At 34.5% G+C, this 20,112-nt stretch overlaps 1 protein-coding gene across 3 annotated transcripts in view; it reads right to left on the reverse strand.

Moving 5' to 3' along the window:
• UBA6 (ubiquitin like modifier activating enzyme 6) overlaps positions 1–20,112 on the reverse strand; it is a 79,327-nt gene extending 59,215 nt beyond the window's left edge. The window contains exons 1-8 of one of the 3 annotated variants that reach the window (XM_088134169.1): positions 19,938–20,112; positions 14,606–14,665; positions 13,743–13,837; positions 8,873–8,901; positions 7,419–7,513; positions 5,263–5,374; positions 3,092–3,172; positions 1,326–1,448 (exon numbers count right to left, since the gene is read on the reverse strand). In XM_088134169.1, the coding sequence (XP_087990295.1) occupies positions 1,326–1,448; positions 3,092–3,172; positions 5,263–5,374; positions 7,419–7,513; positions 8,873–8,901; positions 13,743–13,837; positions 14,606–14,646 (576 nt within the window). In that variant the 5' untranslated portion in view covers positions 14,647–14,665; positions 19,938–20,112. Of the gene's footprint in view, positions 1–1,325; positions 1,449–3,091; positions 3,173–5,262; positions 5,375–7,418; positions 7,514–8,872; positions 8,902–13,742; positions 13,838–14,605; positions 14,666–17,111; positions 17,205–19,937 lie in introns of those variants that run through there. The other 2 variants (XM_088134231.1, XM_007423250.4) reach the window with 2 other exon arrangements.

Here is a 20,112-nt window from a genome sequence, read left to right on the forward strand (position 1 = left end):
CATCATAAATGCACGCCAGTTGCCAAGCACCTGAATCATGATCATATGACCACAGGAATGCTGTGATGGCCACAACTTCAAGGACTGGTTGTAAGTCTAATTTTTCAGGGCCGTCAGAATTTCGAACGGTCGCTGAACAAGTGGTCAGTAAGCGAGAACTACCTGTATTTTAATTGTATTTATTTATTGTTATTCCAAGAACATACTTTGTGAAGATGATTTTGATCATCCTCTAGAACATCAGAAAAACTTCCTATGCAAATGAAAAACTAGCTAACTTCTCCAGAAAACCTCTTTCACTACACTTGAGAAACTCACCTTTAATGAAAATTCTCCAGAATACCTCTTTCACTACACTTGAGAAACTCATCTTTAATATAATAGAGGCATAATGAATGCCCAAGCAGAATGTTTGTCAAGCAACAACCTTTCTACAATATTCAAGGATATTTAACTACAGTATAGTAAATGAATAGTTAATATCTACAATTATCTTAAAATTCTTAACACAGACACTTATTTTTGCAACTATGCAGTATGACAGAAAATTACATAATGCAAAACAGTGTAAAAAACCTAGTATTAGGTACTAAATACACAATGCTTTATAGAATCGAAAAACAAGACTACTACTAAATATTTTCAAAAGAATTTGGCATTATCTTTAGAAAATAACCGTTCTGAACCATTTTATCAAACCCACTGCCTTGTCTCTGCTTTGCCCATCTAATCATGGCTAAAGATCCGCTGAGCAGGGACCATGGCACTTTTGAGTACTGGATGTTGTTTTACTGTTTGCACTGAATGAATACCTTTATTTTCCATATTTCTAACTTTCATATGAATTCTACCACTACTAAAAGCACATTTACCAAAAAAGACAACTCTGATTTAGTATCTATAACAGGATAGTTGTCAGGTTTAGCCCAAAGAACTCCAAGAGACAATACAAATCCAGTTCTACTGTGTTTATTAGCTACAACCTCTAGACAGAAAATCTCCCCAGACTGAAACCTAACTCCCAAGCCAGCCAGCCACAACACCGTGAATTCCTCAGGGAGGTGCCAGCCTCATCCTCTTGACCTTCCCACGCTCCTCCGGTGAACTAAGAACACGCTTATCTCCCTGAGCCTGGCCTTCATAATTCCATTCCATCACAATAGTATACATCATTATCATTTGCATAATACTGCTACATACTTTCTCTATATTTGTGAATTTAAAACACGAAGACAAGGATTTAAGTTAAACCAAATATTTAAAGGAAGCTATTAAGTATACTAAAAACAACATCAATATTTAGAAATGCAAAACATTGTTCTCACCTGAGATATATTTGAAATGAAGATTTCTTTTGGTTCCTCTCCTGTGGTATCTAGGACTTCAAATTCATCACCGAAGTCACAAAACAGACGTGCCCATATTCCATACACATCTGCACTTACAAACTGTAAGAAAGGCCCAGGCAAGTGACAGTTAGGTTTCACAATTCTTGCATCAAAGATTTTATTAACACTCCTGATGAACGCAGAAAAGTGAAAGTGTTAATGTTTAATGTAGACTTATGACAGAATTGGCCTATATTGAGTTTATTACAGTCTCCAATCTATTTGTTCCTTTTTTCAGTATCTGCAAACAGATACTCCTAAGTCTCAAGTGAAGACTTCGAAGTTTGAAAGTGGAAGACTGTAAAAATTTCTTAATGGTTATTCTTATTGTAGGTTATGTAGTCTCTTTTTCACTGCTTACATTTCTAACCTATGTGTTCAGCATATCTTAAAGCTGATTCCACAAAGTGGAATCACTGTAGAACAGTGATTTTGTCCTTGCAGTCAGAAACAGATGGAACGTAACAAACATATCCTATACTGCCCATTTATATTGTGAGACAGATTGATAATTTCATGGGCTGTGAAGAAGAACATATCATTTTTTTTGCTGATGATTGTGTTCCATTACATTAGTTATCAAGTGACCATTTCTATTTTGCTGTCTTTTAGAATTTGAACAAAAAAATGGGTACCTATCAAATCTCCTAGATCTCTGGCCAGGTTGTAGTTTTAGGATTACCCTTGCAAAGCTTTTAAGTCATATTTGTACTATAACCCTGGACAGAAAACAAGAGTTTTTGCTTCTCATAGCTCACTTGAATAGGAACAAAGTGCTATTTTGAAAGGGCTTGAACAAAACAAAAACTGGAAATATCGTAAAGGCTTTTAATTCCACTAACTTAAAAAAAAAGGCAAGTCTATATGTGAACACATTACAAGAGTCCAAAGATGTTACTAGTATGCTGATTAACTACAGATAGCTGCTTTTTTCCACAAGGGACTGCAGATGACAACATTAGCTTCAAGTCACCTATTGCCAGAGAAGCCATTACTAGAAGTTAAGACACAAAAGAAGGAAAACAAATCCTTCCAGAATAAATTAAACAAATGACTATCAAAAGCAATCATGTGTAGGCTAAGCTTTAGCTTACTGTGGGGGTAATAGCATCCCAATATGAAATGTAAAAAATTTAAAATTACACTTTAAACATTAAAAATTACAAAAAATGTAATTAAAAAAAATCTCATTTGAGAATGCAGATATTTGAAGATTGATATACCTTTCAAGATTTGGGCCTTTTTAAAAATGTGGGTGACACCAAATGATGCTGCAAGGGGCATTGCATCTGAAGACACTGTATTCTCACCAACTCCTATTGACTCTTTTCTAAGCTAATTACTGAAACCATGGAGCAATTAATAGTTTAACACATTCATGTAGGTTAGGTAAAAGAAATAATACAATTCATTCACTTCTTAGGTGATTTCAATCTATGGTTTCATAACATTTGGAAAAGTTGGATTAAGAGCTGAATTAATGAAAAACTGATTTAAGAGTTATTCCATGTGGATTTGGCACAGATATATTCAAGAACTAGTCTGCACCAAAATTTAGCACTGCCAATATGGAAATAATTTGCGGTATTAGTAAATCAGGATGATATGAGACAGGGAGGAAGGCACAGGAGATTATGAAAAATTCTTAGAAGAGATGGCATTGGAAAATGTTTAGTAAATGCACTGTTATTATTTAGAATTACCTTAATAGGTGGGTGTTGTGCATGGCAAAAAGCATTAATCTTCTTCTGCAGTGACATCTTCATCTCAGTTACTATGACACACTTTTAAAAGAAATAGTCCAAAGATAAATCTTAGGTTAACACAAGGGTGATTATAACCTGTAACTTACAGACTTATAGATTTCTCAGATATTCTCAGTTTCTCAGAAATTCCAGTTATTTATCAGTTATTCCAGTTTCTTTACATTTAAAGTGATATATCTATACCAAATAAATGTTTTTAACTTCAATTACTAGATACAAAATAGACACAAAAATTTATGATGTAGAAATCTAACATCTCAGCTAGCTTTCTTGAATAATATGAAATGTCTGAAATAAGTTAATATACTTTCTACTTCTGCAATAAACTATTCTCTATTTTAGTAATTCCTCATCTAATTATCTCTTGGAATTTTTCTTCTACCAGTTTTTACCTGATCCTACATTATAATGGGATTCTTGCCAATTAAAATGCCCAATGTCACACTTGCAAAAAAAAAAATCTGCAATAGAGAGCTGAAGCCTGGAGCTCTTCTGACTGAAATTCACTCTGCTTACCTCATGTCAAAGAACTAAACAGCTTTACAATCTGTTCTGAGCTCTTTCTATAACTTTTGTTAAATTAAAAACAGTCTAGGTTTTGTACATATGCTATTTATAACATAGCAATAACCATTAAGATGGTCTAAAGAAGGCTCTAATACCATTTCAAAAAGCTGACCCTAAAATATGCTAGATCATATCAGTATATCCATTAAAAGCCAAGGCACGGGGAGGCCAAACATATCTTAATAAAAGCCTACAGAATGTTCAAGAAAACTGACCGAGCAGTAAAGCATAGAGGAAGATCCCAAACTAAGGACCATCAGGAAACTTGGTGACATAACTATGTGCATGTTATCTTAATACTTATCTTAATGATGCACAAAATACGGTAAGGATATAAAAGAAAATTTCTAAGCTAAGCAGAATCGAGAAGGATCTATAGCAAGCAGAGATCATTTCAAAAAGACTACTGGAACACAGGGACATTAAAATGCAAATTCTACCCTCACATGCTGGTATTATGTCTGATGCAAATCTCTGTGTTGCAGTTTCTGCATCATAACATAATGACAGAAGTTTCATCATTTGTTATCCTTCCTCGGGCTGCCTATGGTAGGATCCAACTCATAAATCTACACTCACATATACAGACACATACCTGTAATCATTTAAATTCAATCAGGCACTTAAAAAAAGATCCTTCTGAGATGATATCTGCCACATTTAGGATAAAAGTCAATGTAGGATTTTAGATCTAAACCAGTTTACAAAATACACAATCACTCTGCCCACATTGGACACTCATACAAAGGCGTCAGAGCTCTCAGTGTGATGCTACTTCCATCAGAAAGAGGAAAATAGTAAGAATCTGTGAATGCTGCTGCTAAAGTTGAAAGTGGTTTTTCTTACTGTAACATTTTAAAGCATCAAATTACATATCTTAATTTGATTAGAAGTGTTTTGTGGGGATTCTACTTCACCACTAGGAGCCACAGAATCAGCTAGAAGTAGTTCAATCTAATCAAGCTGCACAAATTAAAACTGAGATTTTAAAATTCAGTTACCCTGTCACAGCTATAATTTAGGTGCAATGACTCCAATTAATTTAAGCTTCATTATATTCACTGACCAGAAATGAGATGACACCTTTCATTCCATGAGTTCTCTATGTTTGCACTGCACAGTAAATCAAACCCTTTCTAAATCCTTTGCACAAAAGAAAAGGAGGGAGTCACCTTCTGTTTGTACACAGAATTTGAAGAATACTCAGAAATAATAGAAGCTTGCTTCTTTCTGTTACTTTCAAAAGAAAATTAAAGAGAGACTTATCCTCCTTTTCCTTCTCAACCCAATTGCCATCTCATGTGTTTGGAAAACTGAGAAAAAGTTAGGTTCTCACTCTCTGAGTTAGCTTTTCAAGATTCTTAAAAGCAGCAAGAGGAATCGTCAGTTTTAAACGCCTTCAAATTCCAGAAATGAAAATACTTCCCTGCCCATTTTTCAAGTCTTTATATACAAAGCAGGAGTTTGGGACAGGGACAGGAGTGGATATATTAGGTATCACAGCTAATTAAATGGGAAGATTTCAAAAAGATACCACATACCTGATACTGTTTCAGAAAAGAAATATCAGTGATTTCATTTAATGGATCAGTTGAGGACATCACTTGGACATACGGATTCAGCTCTGCAATGTGATGATGTGCTGCTTCAGCTCTGAAGTGCATTTAATAATTGTATTATTAATAAGTGTGACATGTAGGTTGTACCCTGCCTTCTGGTGCATACTGGCTGATCACAAACCATTACAATAAAGTTTTCAAGTTCAACTGTATAGATACATTTGTAACACATAATTACACCACCTGCGCTCACATATAACCCAGTTCCTGTTAGTATTTCAACAAGGACGAAAAAAAAACAAAAACCATCAGCACTCACTCAAATTACAAAAAACTTTCGTATTTGAAGCAAGTGGTTATTTCTAATACTACATTAACTCAATAAATGGAGTAAATTTCAGAAATATATAATTTGATTAAATTATACCCTAACCAATATTACCAGGACTTTCTGGTTGGTTACTTGTTTTTCTGACCTTAAATTGGATTAGCAAGGTGAAATTACAGTTGTCTTTCGAAGGATAAGTTACACTATGTATTTTAACTAGCATTTTACAGAAAGAGTTTTTAAATAGTTTTTGCCAGATTATCCTCTAAAATTGTTTCCAGTAAGAGGAGGAGGAAAGGTATTTTGGATTTGGCATGGGTGAATTTGCTGTACCCATCAGCAACATCTTAAGACCCCTTTTCCTGGGCTCATACAATGCCTGTGAGGTCTGTCCTGTGACAGACCTGCTTTTTCAATTAACACCTGGAAGAGAAGTTGCTTAAACAAGCAAGCTCTTCCTATCTGTTTTCCAGAACAGTGCACCACTTGTTTGCCAAGCACAAGTCGCCAGGTTTTGACCTTAATAAGCTGTTACCTGCTTTCACCTCCAGTGTAGCTCACACCTTGCTGCTAGAGGCTTAACAAGGCAAACAGCCTATGCTACTGCGTATCTTTCTTTGTGGATTCCCATTGTCTCTGTGGGAAAATACTATGGTCCTAGTCTTTAATTATAAAATCTAAACAAATAAAGTGTTCCCTTTCCTATCTGTTCATCTTCCCCAGACCAAGGTGAACATTCCAAGGGTTGGGGGAAGGAGTGGGGGGGCTGTAAGATCTGCTCCATAAAGGTAACATCTTTTGTGAGTAGATGCCATGGCAATTCCTCCTTGCTGCTATTTTGGCTCACTGCAGCTGTTCGAGGAAGAATCTCTCTGACATTGTAAGTATCTGAATTTTCTTAATAAACTGTTATTAGTTAAGATCATTCTGGCATCTTGGCATCTTCCTTAGCATTCACCGTCTTCAGTATCTGACCCACAAATGCTAAAGCCACCAATAAGGTCCCAGGAGAAAACACATCTGAGTCCAGAGGAAGAGATAGCTTCTTTAAGGAGCCACTGAGAGTTGCAACAAGCAGGCCTGCACCACATCCAAAATACTGTTCCAGCTTTGGTTCAGAATACAGCACACCTCTTGTTTCTAAGCTATGATTCAGGTATAATTTATTTTAATGAAATATTTCGTGATACAGTTATGAATACTTTTTTTCCCAGCAAGGCAAAATGGCTGTGTAAGCACATATACATATGCACAGACCACTGGGAACAATTTCCAAAGCACTCGTGTGAATCTAGAAAAAGTTGTTGCACTGATTATTTAAAGAGAGCTACTTTCATTCCCACACCTCACAGTGGGTACATTGCTGCAAGGTGCCTCTTTCTAAGGATTTGCACAGCTGTAATTTAAAACATTTGATTCCACATAAGTTAAGAAAACATTTTTCATTTTTCCATATCACATTGTTTTTCCCAACTACCATACTGTGTTTCTAAAATGGCAATGTTACCTTAGCCATAAATTACTATTAAAATATTACTATTTAGAAAACATAAACTACCATAACTAATTGCGTCCTACACACCAGCAGAGAATTAGAATACAGAAGTATAAATTTTACCCACAATTTGGAAATATGATCTCACTGATATTTTTCAGTAGATACAAAAAAAATAGCTTCTCATTTTATATAAACATGGGTAATGCTCATACAATGATTGCAATAATTTTCAAGACTGGACCAAAACCACTGTAAAATCTATTGACACAGATAACATACATTTACTCACAATGTTTTAAAAATTGTACAGACCTGTTCCTTAGCTTTAGAACATCATCTTCATGAACAAAGAAGTTTGTTCCTAAATCCCATGTCTTGCATTGTTTGGTATCATGGATAGTAAGACCCTTGAAATAGTATTAGAAGTAAGGAATAAAGTAAATTTGAGGTAGCAATGATGCAACATCATAAATATATATACTATTATGGCTATCACACCCATGAATTTATTGTTATATAATATAAATAAATAGCTTTCTTTGTTTTGATATGTATGCATTCATACCAATACTTTCTTTAGAAGCATCCCAATAGCTACTGATGTTGAAGATCTAAGGCAATCCATAGGTTTCTAAAACCAACTCAACTGGAGTTGGTCAACAGGTATGTATGATCAAAGTAGAATGACAGGACCTGCTGAATAGCTATCATATTAAAATAACAATTCTGTTAAAGTTACATGAATACACTATGCCATTCAAGTTCAGAGATCTAAGGAATATTCCATCCTCAGAATGATAATCTATCCATCAAAATTTTACTTTGCAAATTAGAAGGCCTAAAAAGCAGTTCTCTCTGTGCTCTTACCTAGGAACCTAGATACTTGAATATTCTTTACTAAGTTAGAACCTCTTTTGCTTTTAAAGAACCACTATTATCAAAAGCTTTTTACAACCAAGCAAGAAGCTCTTCAGAGAATTAATCCTGTACAGGTCATTTTGAACAAGGAATGCTACATTTCTTGAGCTCACATCTAGAAATGAAAGGAACTTATAAAAAGAACATAGTATAAAACCGTGGAACACAAAAACAACTTTAATGCACGCTGGCATGCAATGAACAGATTTTCAGATAAAGAAATCCCCACCACCAACATCTGATGAAATCTGATAGAAGTCTAACTACTTCTCCTACGCCCTTACTCAGTTTTGAATAATCTATCTTTTATTTTCATATCTCCCCTTGCACATACTATGAACACCTGATCTAAGCACAGTATAAAATAACATGCTGGAAAATAGTCATTAATAGTCAGCAGGAGAAAAGAAAAAAAACCAAGAAAGCAACTTCCCATTCTTCTATTTTTTCTTTCTTTTTTTCTTTCTTGCACTTTTTCTTTCTTCCTATTTTTCTTTTTCTTTTTAGTTTGTATTATCTTTTACTATTGTACTTAAAACTTTTAATAAAAATCTTATTGAAAAAATAGTCATGAGGGAACAGTCAGTAGTCCTATCATAAATTAAGCTTCTCTGATATATCAATATCTAAAATGAGATACATGAATACTTCTTACATTACTTTTTGATTCTCCCATCATATATATCAGCATCTCAGAATCAAGATACTAATTTAGTAATATTTTGCTACTAAAATGTTTGTGAGTCAAATTTATGACATCATTAGTTTTTTTAGGAAGTATAAATGAATACCTTATAAGAAATATAATATGGTTATTCTTAGACACTAGACTATATCTTTCTTCTTACCTTTATTCCTGCAAGAACTATGTTCTTAGCTGAAAAGAAAAGTGAACAGTTATAAATTTCTAGTAAATATTCACCATTTATAACTACTCTATATACTGTTTTTTATTCCTCCACAAAAGATAACCCTGAATTTAAGACAATTCTGTTATGAAAAGAAAACAGTAGAAATACAGTATACATATAGATAAATATCCTGCACAATGTTCCTCATATTGTCAGCCTAAACTGAAATAATTCCTGAAGATTTCCCCTTCCCAATCAATGCGTGCATGTGTTACACTTCTATGTATATAGATCTAGAAGCCAGTTTTCAAACAAGAGTAGTGCAAGGGGAAAAAACATTGATAACTACAGTTTAAATTAAGTGTATGTAAAATAAGATAGCCAATTTATAAGCTTAACTGATGCCCATGCATTTATACCAACAATTTTCTTACCCAGATAGCAAGACAGGAAAAGTAGAAGTATAATAGGGAAATGGGTGAAAAAAGTAGGATAATTTCTTTAAACATTAGGGGTTAAGTGGTCCAATAAAAAGAACTAGAATCAGTAAATTTTTAAGATTTATTTTTTGCAGAATGGACAAAGTCAAGCCATCTTATTTAAAGCCAATATAGATGGTAGAAAAGATTCAGAAAGATATAAAGATTTACTGTTATTAAAAAGACATTTGTTATTAAAATCTTAATACTGGCTTTTATACATGCACCAAATCAGAACCAAATGGGATTTATACAAAAAAGAAAGACAACCTTGAATACATTTGGGAGAATTTGATTCTAGGGGACAATTTACATACTGATGGAGTATGGATGACTCGGCAGTCATCATATAAATTAAAATAAATTTTTAATATTTAACAGATCACAGTTTGATGCAACTGTATGAGTTTACTGATATTTGGGAAATTATGCACCCATCAGCAAAAGGCTTCATTTATTATTCAGGTAGGCACCAATCTCATTTAAGAATAGATTATATATGAGCTTCAAAAATATTTTTGAAAAAATTAACCCAAGTAGAGATTGTATCAATATACATTTCAGTGATTTTGGGAGTTTAGTCTGAATGAAGCCACCCCATTCACTCATTTTTCATTTTTTGACATTTCAATTCTAGATGGCTATATAATTCACAAGTGAAAAAACACATAGCTCAGAATTTCAGATTTTTTTTTTTAGAGAAAACAAGAGCAAACAAGCAGAGTTAACTACAAAATAAGATGCCATAAAGGCAGTAATAAGTGAATGTATATGTCAAAGAAGTAGGATCAGAAAGAAATTTATACAGATGATGAATGGATTGTATTTAGAAATTAAGAACTTATGGATAAAGTATAATAGAACAGGATCAGTTGATATACATAAGCAATTAAAAAAGGAAAAAAACTTGACATTCTAGAAATTGACAAAATAACAAACCACATTTTATTTTTGAAGCAAAAATATTATCAATTTAATAATAAGAACTCAAGATTGGCAAATAAGCTTTAAAAGGTAAAAGAAATTTTATATGTAAATGCAATAGATATAAAAATACTAAAAGTCATATCATTACTAATACTACAAATATTAGTAAAAAGTTTGTCAAAATTTTAAAAGAATTAAATACCTCTAAGGTATTCTTGTACTTGAATTCTTGTCACTTACCAATGCACTGCAGCAGAGATCTTCTTCCATTAACCTGGTGCAATTCTAAAATAACTCTAATTCCTAAACCAGGTAAAGATCTGCTAGAATTATCTTCCTACGGACCTACCTTGATTGCAAATTATGTTTTAAATTGTTAGCCAACCATCTCACATTTATTACAGGAAAAATTATACATCCTGATCAATCAAGTTTCATTCAAAAATGAAATATATTTAGCACCATTAGAAAATTGATAAATATTATACATTCTTGCAAAATAACATGTTTTCTCTATCACTGTGTTCATTGGATATCTTCAAGGTCTTGATTATGTGGAAGGACTATTTTTAAAACAAACTTTAAAAAGATATGTTTGGTAACTGTTTTTAACAAGATAAATGAGATTTATAATATCATCAACAGTCACATAAAAATTAAAAATAACAATTCAGAACAATATCTAATCTCAAGAGGTACCATTATCCCCCCTATTATTTAACCTTGTTATAGAAACATTAGCAGTAGCACTTTGTAGCAATAAATAAATTAAAAGAATAAAACTGGCAGATAAAATTATCTATGAAATCTATTTGCAAATGATATGGTATTAATTTTTACAAATTCTAGTGATTCAGTTAAGATGGAATAGGAAGAATTTGCAGAAATATCAGGATTAACAGTAAATTTCAAAAGTCAAAATTAATGTAATTTCATACCTCTCCTAAAATACATATAGAGCTCTAATACTTTAAATATACCAGTGGGGTACAAATCCTAATCAAATTAGAATTAGAATTAAAATTATAAATAATATTAACAAATTATTTAATAATAACTTTACTCCTGTGTGGAAGAAAATTTGAAAAAGGAACAAGAACTTGAAATAAGGCGAAACATTTATATGATCTGAACAGAAACCAAACAGGTAGTCCTTGCATTATGATGACAATTGAGACCCAGAACTCCATCACTAAGAAATGCGGTCATAAAGTACAATGTCGTGTGACAGCGTTGCTTATCGATGGCAATTCTGGCAATCTCGGCTGCTGTTGTTAAAGGAGGACCACACAGGTCATTAAGCAAGTACCTCACATGATCGCAACTTCTGACTTCCTGCCAGCTTCCCCATTGACTTTGCTTGTGGGAAGCTGGCAGGGAACGTTGGAAATCATAATCATGTGACCGCAGCTCGCTTTGACATCGTAATGCAGCATGATCACATGAATGCGGGGACGCTTCAACAGCCAGAACTCCGAAGACCTGTCGTAAGTCCCCTTTGTTCAGTGCCATCATAATTTTGAACAGTTGCTGAACAAATAGTCATAACCTGAGGACTACCTGTATATTTGTTGGTCGTCTTATCAGGTAAAAACTCAAGTATATCCTCCCAGGTTGCCTAGTTTTGATCCTCTAAATGTGCTATTCGTTCTACTTGTACTTAATTGAAGATTCTGATTTATTTACTTACAGGTATTTTATGTTATTTTATTGTTATTGCACTTTTATCCCTGTACTTTCATATTCTATATTTCGATTCTTATTTCTTATTATACTGTATATCTTATATCTATACATACTTGTCAACTGATATATATGTATATTTATATTCACTTACTTTTTAGGTTTTATATCATTGTTTTCTGGCCTCATGGCAGTAATAAAGTTACTTGATTTTGATTTTTATGAACTTGAAATAAGAAATATTTAAATATGTTGGTTCAAACTATGGTGGTTAAAATGATGGTCCTTTCATTTTTTTTTTTCAATTTCAAACTTTCCCATAGAAGTTCCAGATAAAATATCAATCATACGGCAAAGAAAAATTGAAAAATCATGTTTCAGTACTAAAAAATTAAAAGTTAGCAGAAAGATGATATATAGTTCCCACTTCTAAAATTATACTATAGGGAAACCATTTCTAAAATTATACTATCAAGCAGCACATTTGGGGCATATTATTCCCTTTATATTGAAGATGCAACAAGATAGTGGATAAAGGTAGAAAACCTAAAAATGGTAGGTAGATCCAGAAGCCAAAAGATTTTATAAAGATGGTTTTTTTCTTCCAAAAGATTTTATAAAAATAGCTAATATCAACAAAATTGAAGCCATGGAGAGACCTCAGTTGCTATAGAGTAAGACACTTCTACAAGAATAAGTAACTATGTAATAAAGAAGAGGCTGAGTTACAAATATGTTGCCATCTGTCTTGGCTATCATGGCTCCCACTTAAATCCTTTTTGAATAAGAAATACAGTATATAAAGGAGTCAGCATTTCATTGCCTAATTATTTTAGGGAAATTAGTAATTACTCCTTCTTCCCAACCAATGGAACAATTTGAAAAATGTATAGGATATAACTGGAATCAGAATTAGGTGACATATATCCCACCCCTGGTAGGTTTAAAAGAAGATTCTCTTTTAAAAGAAGATTAAGAAGGTTTAAAAGAAGTCTGAGATATAGATTTAGGAAAACGAATAGATGACAAGAAGGGGCAAATACTATGGAAATCAGGTGGTTTTCTATCTATATTTCTGTACAAGATATGCAGTGAAAAATAGTACAAATATCTCATAATTATGTATCAAAATTTTCAAGGGGCTGCAATCAGAAAGGACTGTCTTGTCATATGTGGTACACTTACAAAAGATTACATGTTTCTGGAGCAAAATATTCAAAGCCAAAATAATAAGTAACCAACAGTAGATTCTAATAATGATCTCTGTCATATAAATCAATCCATCAGATGAACCAAGTGTCAGCAAGATACAGTACCTACTAGAAGAGGCTACAACACCAGCCTATAATCCTATTTCAGTCCACTCAATGTAGTCTGGTCACTTCTTATCCTACTGTCATCTATATTTATCAGTCAGGTTCTCATAATTCTACTACATAAGTAGAAGACTAAAAGTCTTAGGAAGCTGTAATTATTTGTCTATATGTGGCTAACTCAAACAGTGTCCTGTATTATAAAGACCCTTCCATGAAACTCATGAAGCTTCTTCCCCAGACAATGAGCATGTATACATTTGTAATTCATTTTCTCTGAGTAATTTTCATGATGCAAATAATAGTCCTATATTTAATATATTCTACTTAGCAGAAAGTGTAAGTTTGATCTAGTGCACAATAAATTTAATGAATTCTTTCCCATTAAAAAATAAACATTTAGAAAAAAAGTTTGCTTATTTATGCAGTTTACCTCTACAGGTAATGTACAGCTCAAATACTTACCAATTTCCACTCCAAGCCCGCCCATTCCACTCAGGAATACGTGAGACTGAGCCATCTTGTGCATTGCTGTATCTCCAAGAACATATCTCTGCCGACTACATCATATTAAAAGAAAATAATTAATAATAATAATCAACAGCATTAAGTAATTCAGCTTGCAAAACCTCTCACTTTTGACTAAGTTCACCGAAGAGGAAAAATTAATTTGCTCTCAAGAAATCACTCTTAACAAATTTTGGATTTTGGACATCACGTAATTTTACAATGAAATTAACATATCAAGTAATAATTTCAAAGGAATATTACATAACCTGCGGTCTTGCATACCAACAAGATACTCAAGTCTCGCTAACAATTTAAGCAGTCTGTTTATTTCAACCAAAGTAGCTATGACCCACAAATACTGGGATTTATTTATTGACTGATTATATATCTCTGATTTTGGCCTTTTGAAAGAAACATGGTAATGCTCAGGTGTGAAAATCCATAAAAGTAATTTAGCTTGGAGTGAGAGAGCACGTATATGCTCATAATCTCCTAAATATAGTCACCATATCATGGAAAATGCACCTTCATCAGACATTAGGAATTACACAGAGAATGGATTATTAAAGTAGGGGATGTAGAAATGTAAGAGAATTTCCTGGCATAGCTTTAGAGAAAACATTTCAAGAAAATATTCTTTACATTCTTTAAATTGAGCTTAAAATATGTGTTAATAAAATGAAGGTTATGACAGAGACAGCCTTATGTTCATATTTGAATTCACTATTTTATCAAGGAAGCTTACGTCACATTAAAACTTAAATATCATTATCTATAGTTTTATTAAAGCAAATTAATATTTTGCAAAAAATGCTTACCTATATAAAGCATCATCGATTTCCATTGAATCTGCTGCCATTATTATACACTTGCTTGGACTGGAAACAAAAACACAGATAAATATTTTGCCAATACCTGTAGAAAATCTCTTTACAATTTATGCTGATGTCCTCAACTAAGCAAATATATGAAAATGTATGAATTAAATATGTTTCTGCTGAAACAGTTGATATAACGGTTAAGGCTGTGCATATCCTTAGAGAGAGGTGTTTTGCAACACATGGGAGTACAGGTGGAAACTTCTCTTCAAACACGCAAGAATATGCATGTGTAGCAGATTATGAAGCAGCCATATAAGCTTTGAGAAGAACACAACTGCTTTATAGATTCAAAGAGAGGTGCTCTGTAAGTTCTGTGTTTTATAAAGGATCTCTTTTGAAAGACCTAATTTTATAGCCCTAAATAATGATTACTGTAGATTTACTACATAAATCAAAATGAATCATTAGAAAATATATGCACCTATAATTTCTTTTTTACACAACCATAAGAGTGTGTAACCATATTTATAATTACTGGATATTGAAATAAAAATAAGTCAAATTGTGGCTGCAATCATTCTTTACTTGTCAAAGTTCTAAAGAACTTATTTATTCCCCAGAACTAAACAAAAATGCTATATACACAAGTGTGTTTTGGATAATGAGATGAATAGAACACTTTTGCAAAATCAACTTTAGTACATATAGCAACCATATACTGCATTAATCTTTTCCCATAAACACCCACACTCAGAACTTGAGGATTCCTGGACTATTAACCAATAACAGTTGGTAAGTGCCTATAATTTAATTCTAAAAGCTATATTGCCTTTACATTAAATTATTCTTGAAAATTTCAATAATTTCAATTTTGCTCTATATTCGTATTTTTCATTTTATGTACTATACACAATGAATATCATATGTTGATTTGGAGAGAATATTCTACTCACCATTATTTCAGATATTGTGTATGCAACTGTAATGTTACACTGGTTCTCCCATGGTGCAAATTACATAGCTAAATTTATATACATCTCAAGTTGTTAAACTTTCAACTTCTCTGGCCTGTTATCAGGTATAAGTTCTTCCACAATCAATTAATTCAACAATTCAATTCATGAAACTTATCAATATATTTAATATTTTATAAAATGTAAGATTAGCATATTTAATACTTAGAAACTTATTCCTGGATCAGCCTTACAACACAATCTCATGAATGTTTTCTCATAAACAAGACTCATTTTGGTCAGATGATCTGATTTCAAGAAAATTATGTCAAAGACCATAGTTTTGGTTTGTCAGAACAGTAGTCAAATAATTATTCTGCACTATATTTCAACGTTATGCTATATTATACTAAATCAAACCACCAGTTCAGTTCACATTCAGTACAATAAACAAAGTTCTAAATGTCTCAGAAAGAAAATACTAAAATGACATATTTTGTATCTAGGCTTTAAACAATCTCAAGACCAGTTTAAAAGGGAAAAATAATTGTGATATTCTTGTGGGAGCCTCTGCTCAGTATACAAGATAATGTCTCCCCTGTCTGTCATACCTCATGTATGGCCTGGCAGTAAATCTCCTCCCTCTAAACCTTGCATTCAGTAGCTAACCTCAGAAGTTTCAATGGCATGGCATAGCTACATAACTTTTACTGTAAATTCAAAAGAATTCACATATACACAGAAGATCAGCTTATTGTAGAGCACAAGAATGAAGTCCTACATACATATATGTCAGAACGAGAGTTTAAATTCTAGGCTTTTTTCTTCTATGTTTCCAAATAAACAGATTCCGAACCATTTATTTTTTTGTATGAAGGCTGACATATTTCTGTATTTACACAACAGTTCTGTCTAGCCTTAGTCAACTTCAGTCCTTATACCACCTCCTTATTTACCATCTTCCTGTCCCCTTCTGGACCTGGAGGTGCCAAACATATTTTCCCCCTGCTTACAGTTATGGAGATTGAGGGGGGAGCACTATCCCGTCCTTTCATTTCCATCACCCTCATGAGCTGAAGCAGACAAAGTCTCATTCTCTTTAAAGTATTCTACCCACCCTCTCCTAGCTAGAAATCTCAGAAGAATGAAGTTTCAATTTCTTCTTCAGCAGTAGTTGGAAAGGCTTTCTTCTTTTCTGACCTGTCTGCCCTCCACTTCATGGCAGCAGTGTGGAGCTTCCATCTTTTCTACTTCTTTATCAGCAGCACCTCCCAGTCCAGAACTTTCCCTTCAACTTCAGGCAATCTCTAATTAATCTTACAATACTCCCCTTCTCATCCCAACCAGTTCCCTTCTTCCTAAAAAACAGTACTGCTGGCAAGCACTGAAGCCAGAAGTGTGGCCAAACACATGGTTTGGGCTTATAAGGACATTGCAAATGGAATCACTGAAGAAAGCAGAGGGCATGTACATCATCTCTTCCTTTCCATAATCTCCCTGAGCAGCCCTTCCAATTAATCAAATTCTCCTGTACCAAGAGTCCAAAATACCTTCCACCTTGAGTTTTTCCTCCTTGCCACTCCAAGATGCATGGGTATGGGTACCCAAGGAAATCATTCCAGAACCAGGACGAGAGCTGGATGTATTTTCCCTGTGTCTAGAAACTGCAAGCAAAAGACTACAGGACTTGATCTGTTTATTGGAACAGTCCAATAAACCTGACATCCAGCTTCTTAGACCACTGTATGAAGTGGAGAAATCTGGTAGAAAACAACTTCCTCATAACTGCTGTGCTAACTGCCATCAAAAGAGATCCAGGCATAAACCAGTCGATCCTTGAGGAAGCAGCAAGTAACTTGCAGTTCCTGGAGAAAAAAGGGAGGCCTTGGAATGGAGGAGGGCCGCAGACACAGAAGAAAACCATAACTTGCCTGAAACAGCAATATCTCAGTAAAATCATAAACTGAGTAAGCAAACTGAGTAAGCAAACTCAACCTTAGGTCAGTTTGATCTAAGATCAGGCCAGTGTCTCACTGATAATTTACACAGCAGTAAAGGTATTGTGATAAGGTGGCATCTGTCCTTTCCATCTCTTCATCTGACTGCAGCCAATGTGCAGAGTACAGCTGGAGCTTAACATACAATAATCAAAATACGTCTTCCAAAAACATGCAGTGAATTATGTCTCTCTTTCAGAAATGAGATAACTGGGCAAGCCATGATTTTAGAAAACATGTTAAATAAACAGATGATAAGTATCTGGAGCAAAGGGGGGAGGCCATGACAGTGAATGAAACAAACCTTCTTAGAAAAACGATTAGAGATAGGTCAATAATTACATCCATAAACTGTATCCCCAGGACCTTGTGGATATGTTTATGTTTGCTCAAGGTTTTATCAGGCCTTAATTTCTCACATCACTAACTTCACCCTTACAGTTTCCAAATCAGGGAAGAAGAGTAGTTTCTTAACATAGTACTATGATTGCAGCCAGCAATAGCACATTGGAGATTTATTTTCTGTTCAAAGCCTCAACGTGATAAAGAACACACTGATATCTTATATTTGTCCCCAAGTTTTCTGGCACAAACAAAAGACTTGAGGATCTCTGATATCCATAAATTATATCTGGCTGACTTCCTAGCAATCCAACCCAAAATTTATACTGTAAACGCTTAGTTACTTCTCCATTAATGTGCTACTTATAAGTAATATAGTATTTGTACAGGAATATAAGCCATATTGTACAAAGAAGACAGCAATGGGAGAAAGCACAAAAATCCATAAATAGCAATTCCTTCACTATCAGCTGATAACGTCTAGTAAGACTGAAATATTATTCAAGTTTTTATAAAGATATTGTTAAAGGGACTGAAAAAATGGCTTTATATCCTTAATTACCACCAATCTCCTAAAACCACATCATAAATTAGTGCTATTCATAAGCACTTGTTAAAGAGACCAATTTTGTATCTGCTAACATCAACCTGTTTTAAGTGCATCACGTATTTTTGTTAATTTTGTAAACTTTTCACATATACTAAGGGAAGCAAAAACTGACATAACTTACCTAAGATGCCTTTTTATTGCAAGAGTCAAACAAGTGTTGTTCATACCAGGGTATAAAGGCAATAATAATGTTTTTTTCCCACTATTGCACTCTACGCCACTCAGTGCTACACTGCTTCAGCCATCACATCTAGCAGCCAATGCCAAAGTTATCATCCAAGAATGCTCTTCTTTAAAACTGTTTCAGTTCCTGTGTATTATCACTACAGAGTTAATAGTTAAAGACAAAAGTAATTTGCTATAAATGTTATCATCTTAATGCTTTTTAGATGAGCCCATTCTCTGATCCGATACTGCTAAAATCCTGTATTGGGCAACTTGGTTAAACTAAAAGATAGCACCACTTTTAAAGATGAGGTGACTGAAGCCTCCTTTTAACCTAGGTTTTCTTTTGTTTTCATCTGGTTTGTTATCCTGCCATCTCTACCCTTCTTTTTGTTTTGTGTCATTTTTTACTGTCTTGTCTTTCATGTTTTAAATTATGGGTTGCTGGGAACTGGGTGGTATATAAATTTAAAATAATAATAATAATAATAATAATAATAATAATAATAATAATAGCAACAACAATAATAAAAATATTAGATACTAGAAAGTTCATGGTACTGAGCATGACAGCAATAATCATCAGGAACACACAAAAATACATGAACATGCCTCATAAATCTTCATATAATTGATCTAAACAGACTTCATTGAGTGGTGTCTTTCTACTGGATGAACGGCATTATTCTGTGGTATGGATTTTCTTTTCATAGCCATGTGCACTATTTCAATTTGAACAAGACCCTCTGGAGAAAATCTGGGGTGCACGTGGGGGCAAGGGTGGAAGGCGAATGACAGTTATGGTCAGCCCTGCGGTGCACGAGTTAATCCATTCATGCTATGCCGAGTACGTCCAATATTCCCACACTCCGATGGAGTATTCCTCTGCCTCAGCATCGTTACGAACGATACAGAGCTCTGGGACGCTTCTTTCCTCCCCCCCCCCCCCCGGGCCGAATATCAGACTGTAAGCTATTTGTGGGAAGAGGCCACCCAGGCCTCAAATCCTGCCCCCCTCACATCACTAGCGGGATGCCCTGTCAGGTCTCGCGCACGCACAAAAAGTAGCCTCTCCCCCCCCCCCACCGCCTCCCCGCCATGAGAGACGCGGGACAGGTGAGGGGCGAGTTCCCGCGCGTGTTACTTGAGAGCAGCCGCCGTCAACGAAGGCCCTGAGAGCCGTCTGGCGGACGGGCCTCTGGTCTACCTCACCCGAGACCTGCGACGCAAAAGCGGCGGCAGCTTCTTCCTGCTCTCCTCACCCGTTGTGGTCGCCCGCCTCGGCTTTCCACTGTCTCTTCCTTCTCACCGTGGCTGCTCCGAAAGCAAGGCAAGCACGCAGGCAAACCGGCAGGCACCCCGAGGAATGAAAAAGCAGGAACTAGCCGCACGGAGCCGGCATAGGCGGAGGCGGGGAGAGACAGCGGCCCTCCTCCG

This window comes from Python bivittatus, unplaced genomic scaffold (assembly GCF_059951505.1).
Source record: "Python bivittatus isolate LINGU-HERP-01145 unplaced genomic scaffold, Pbiv_v1 ctg000000_np1212, whole genome shotgun sequence".
Taxonomy (NCBI): domain Eukaryota; kingdom Metazoa; phylum Chordata; class Lepidosauria; order Squamata; family Pythonidae; genus Python; species Python bivittatus.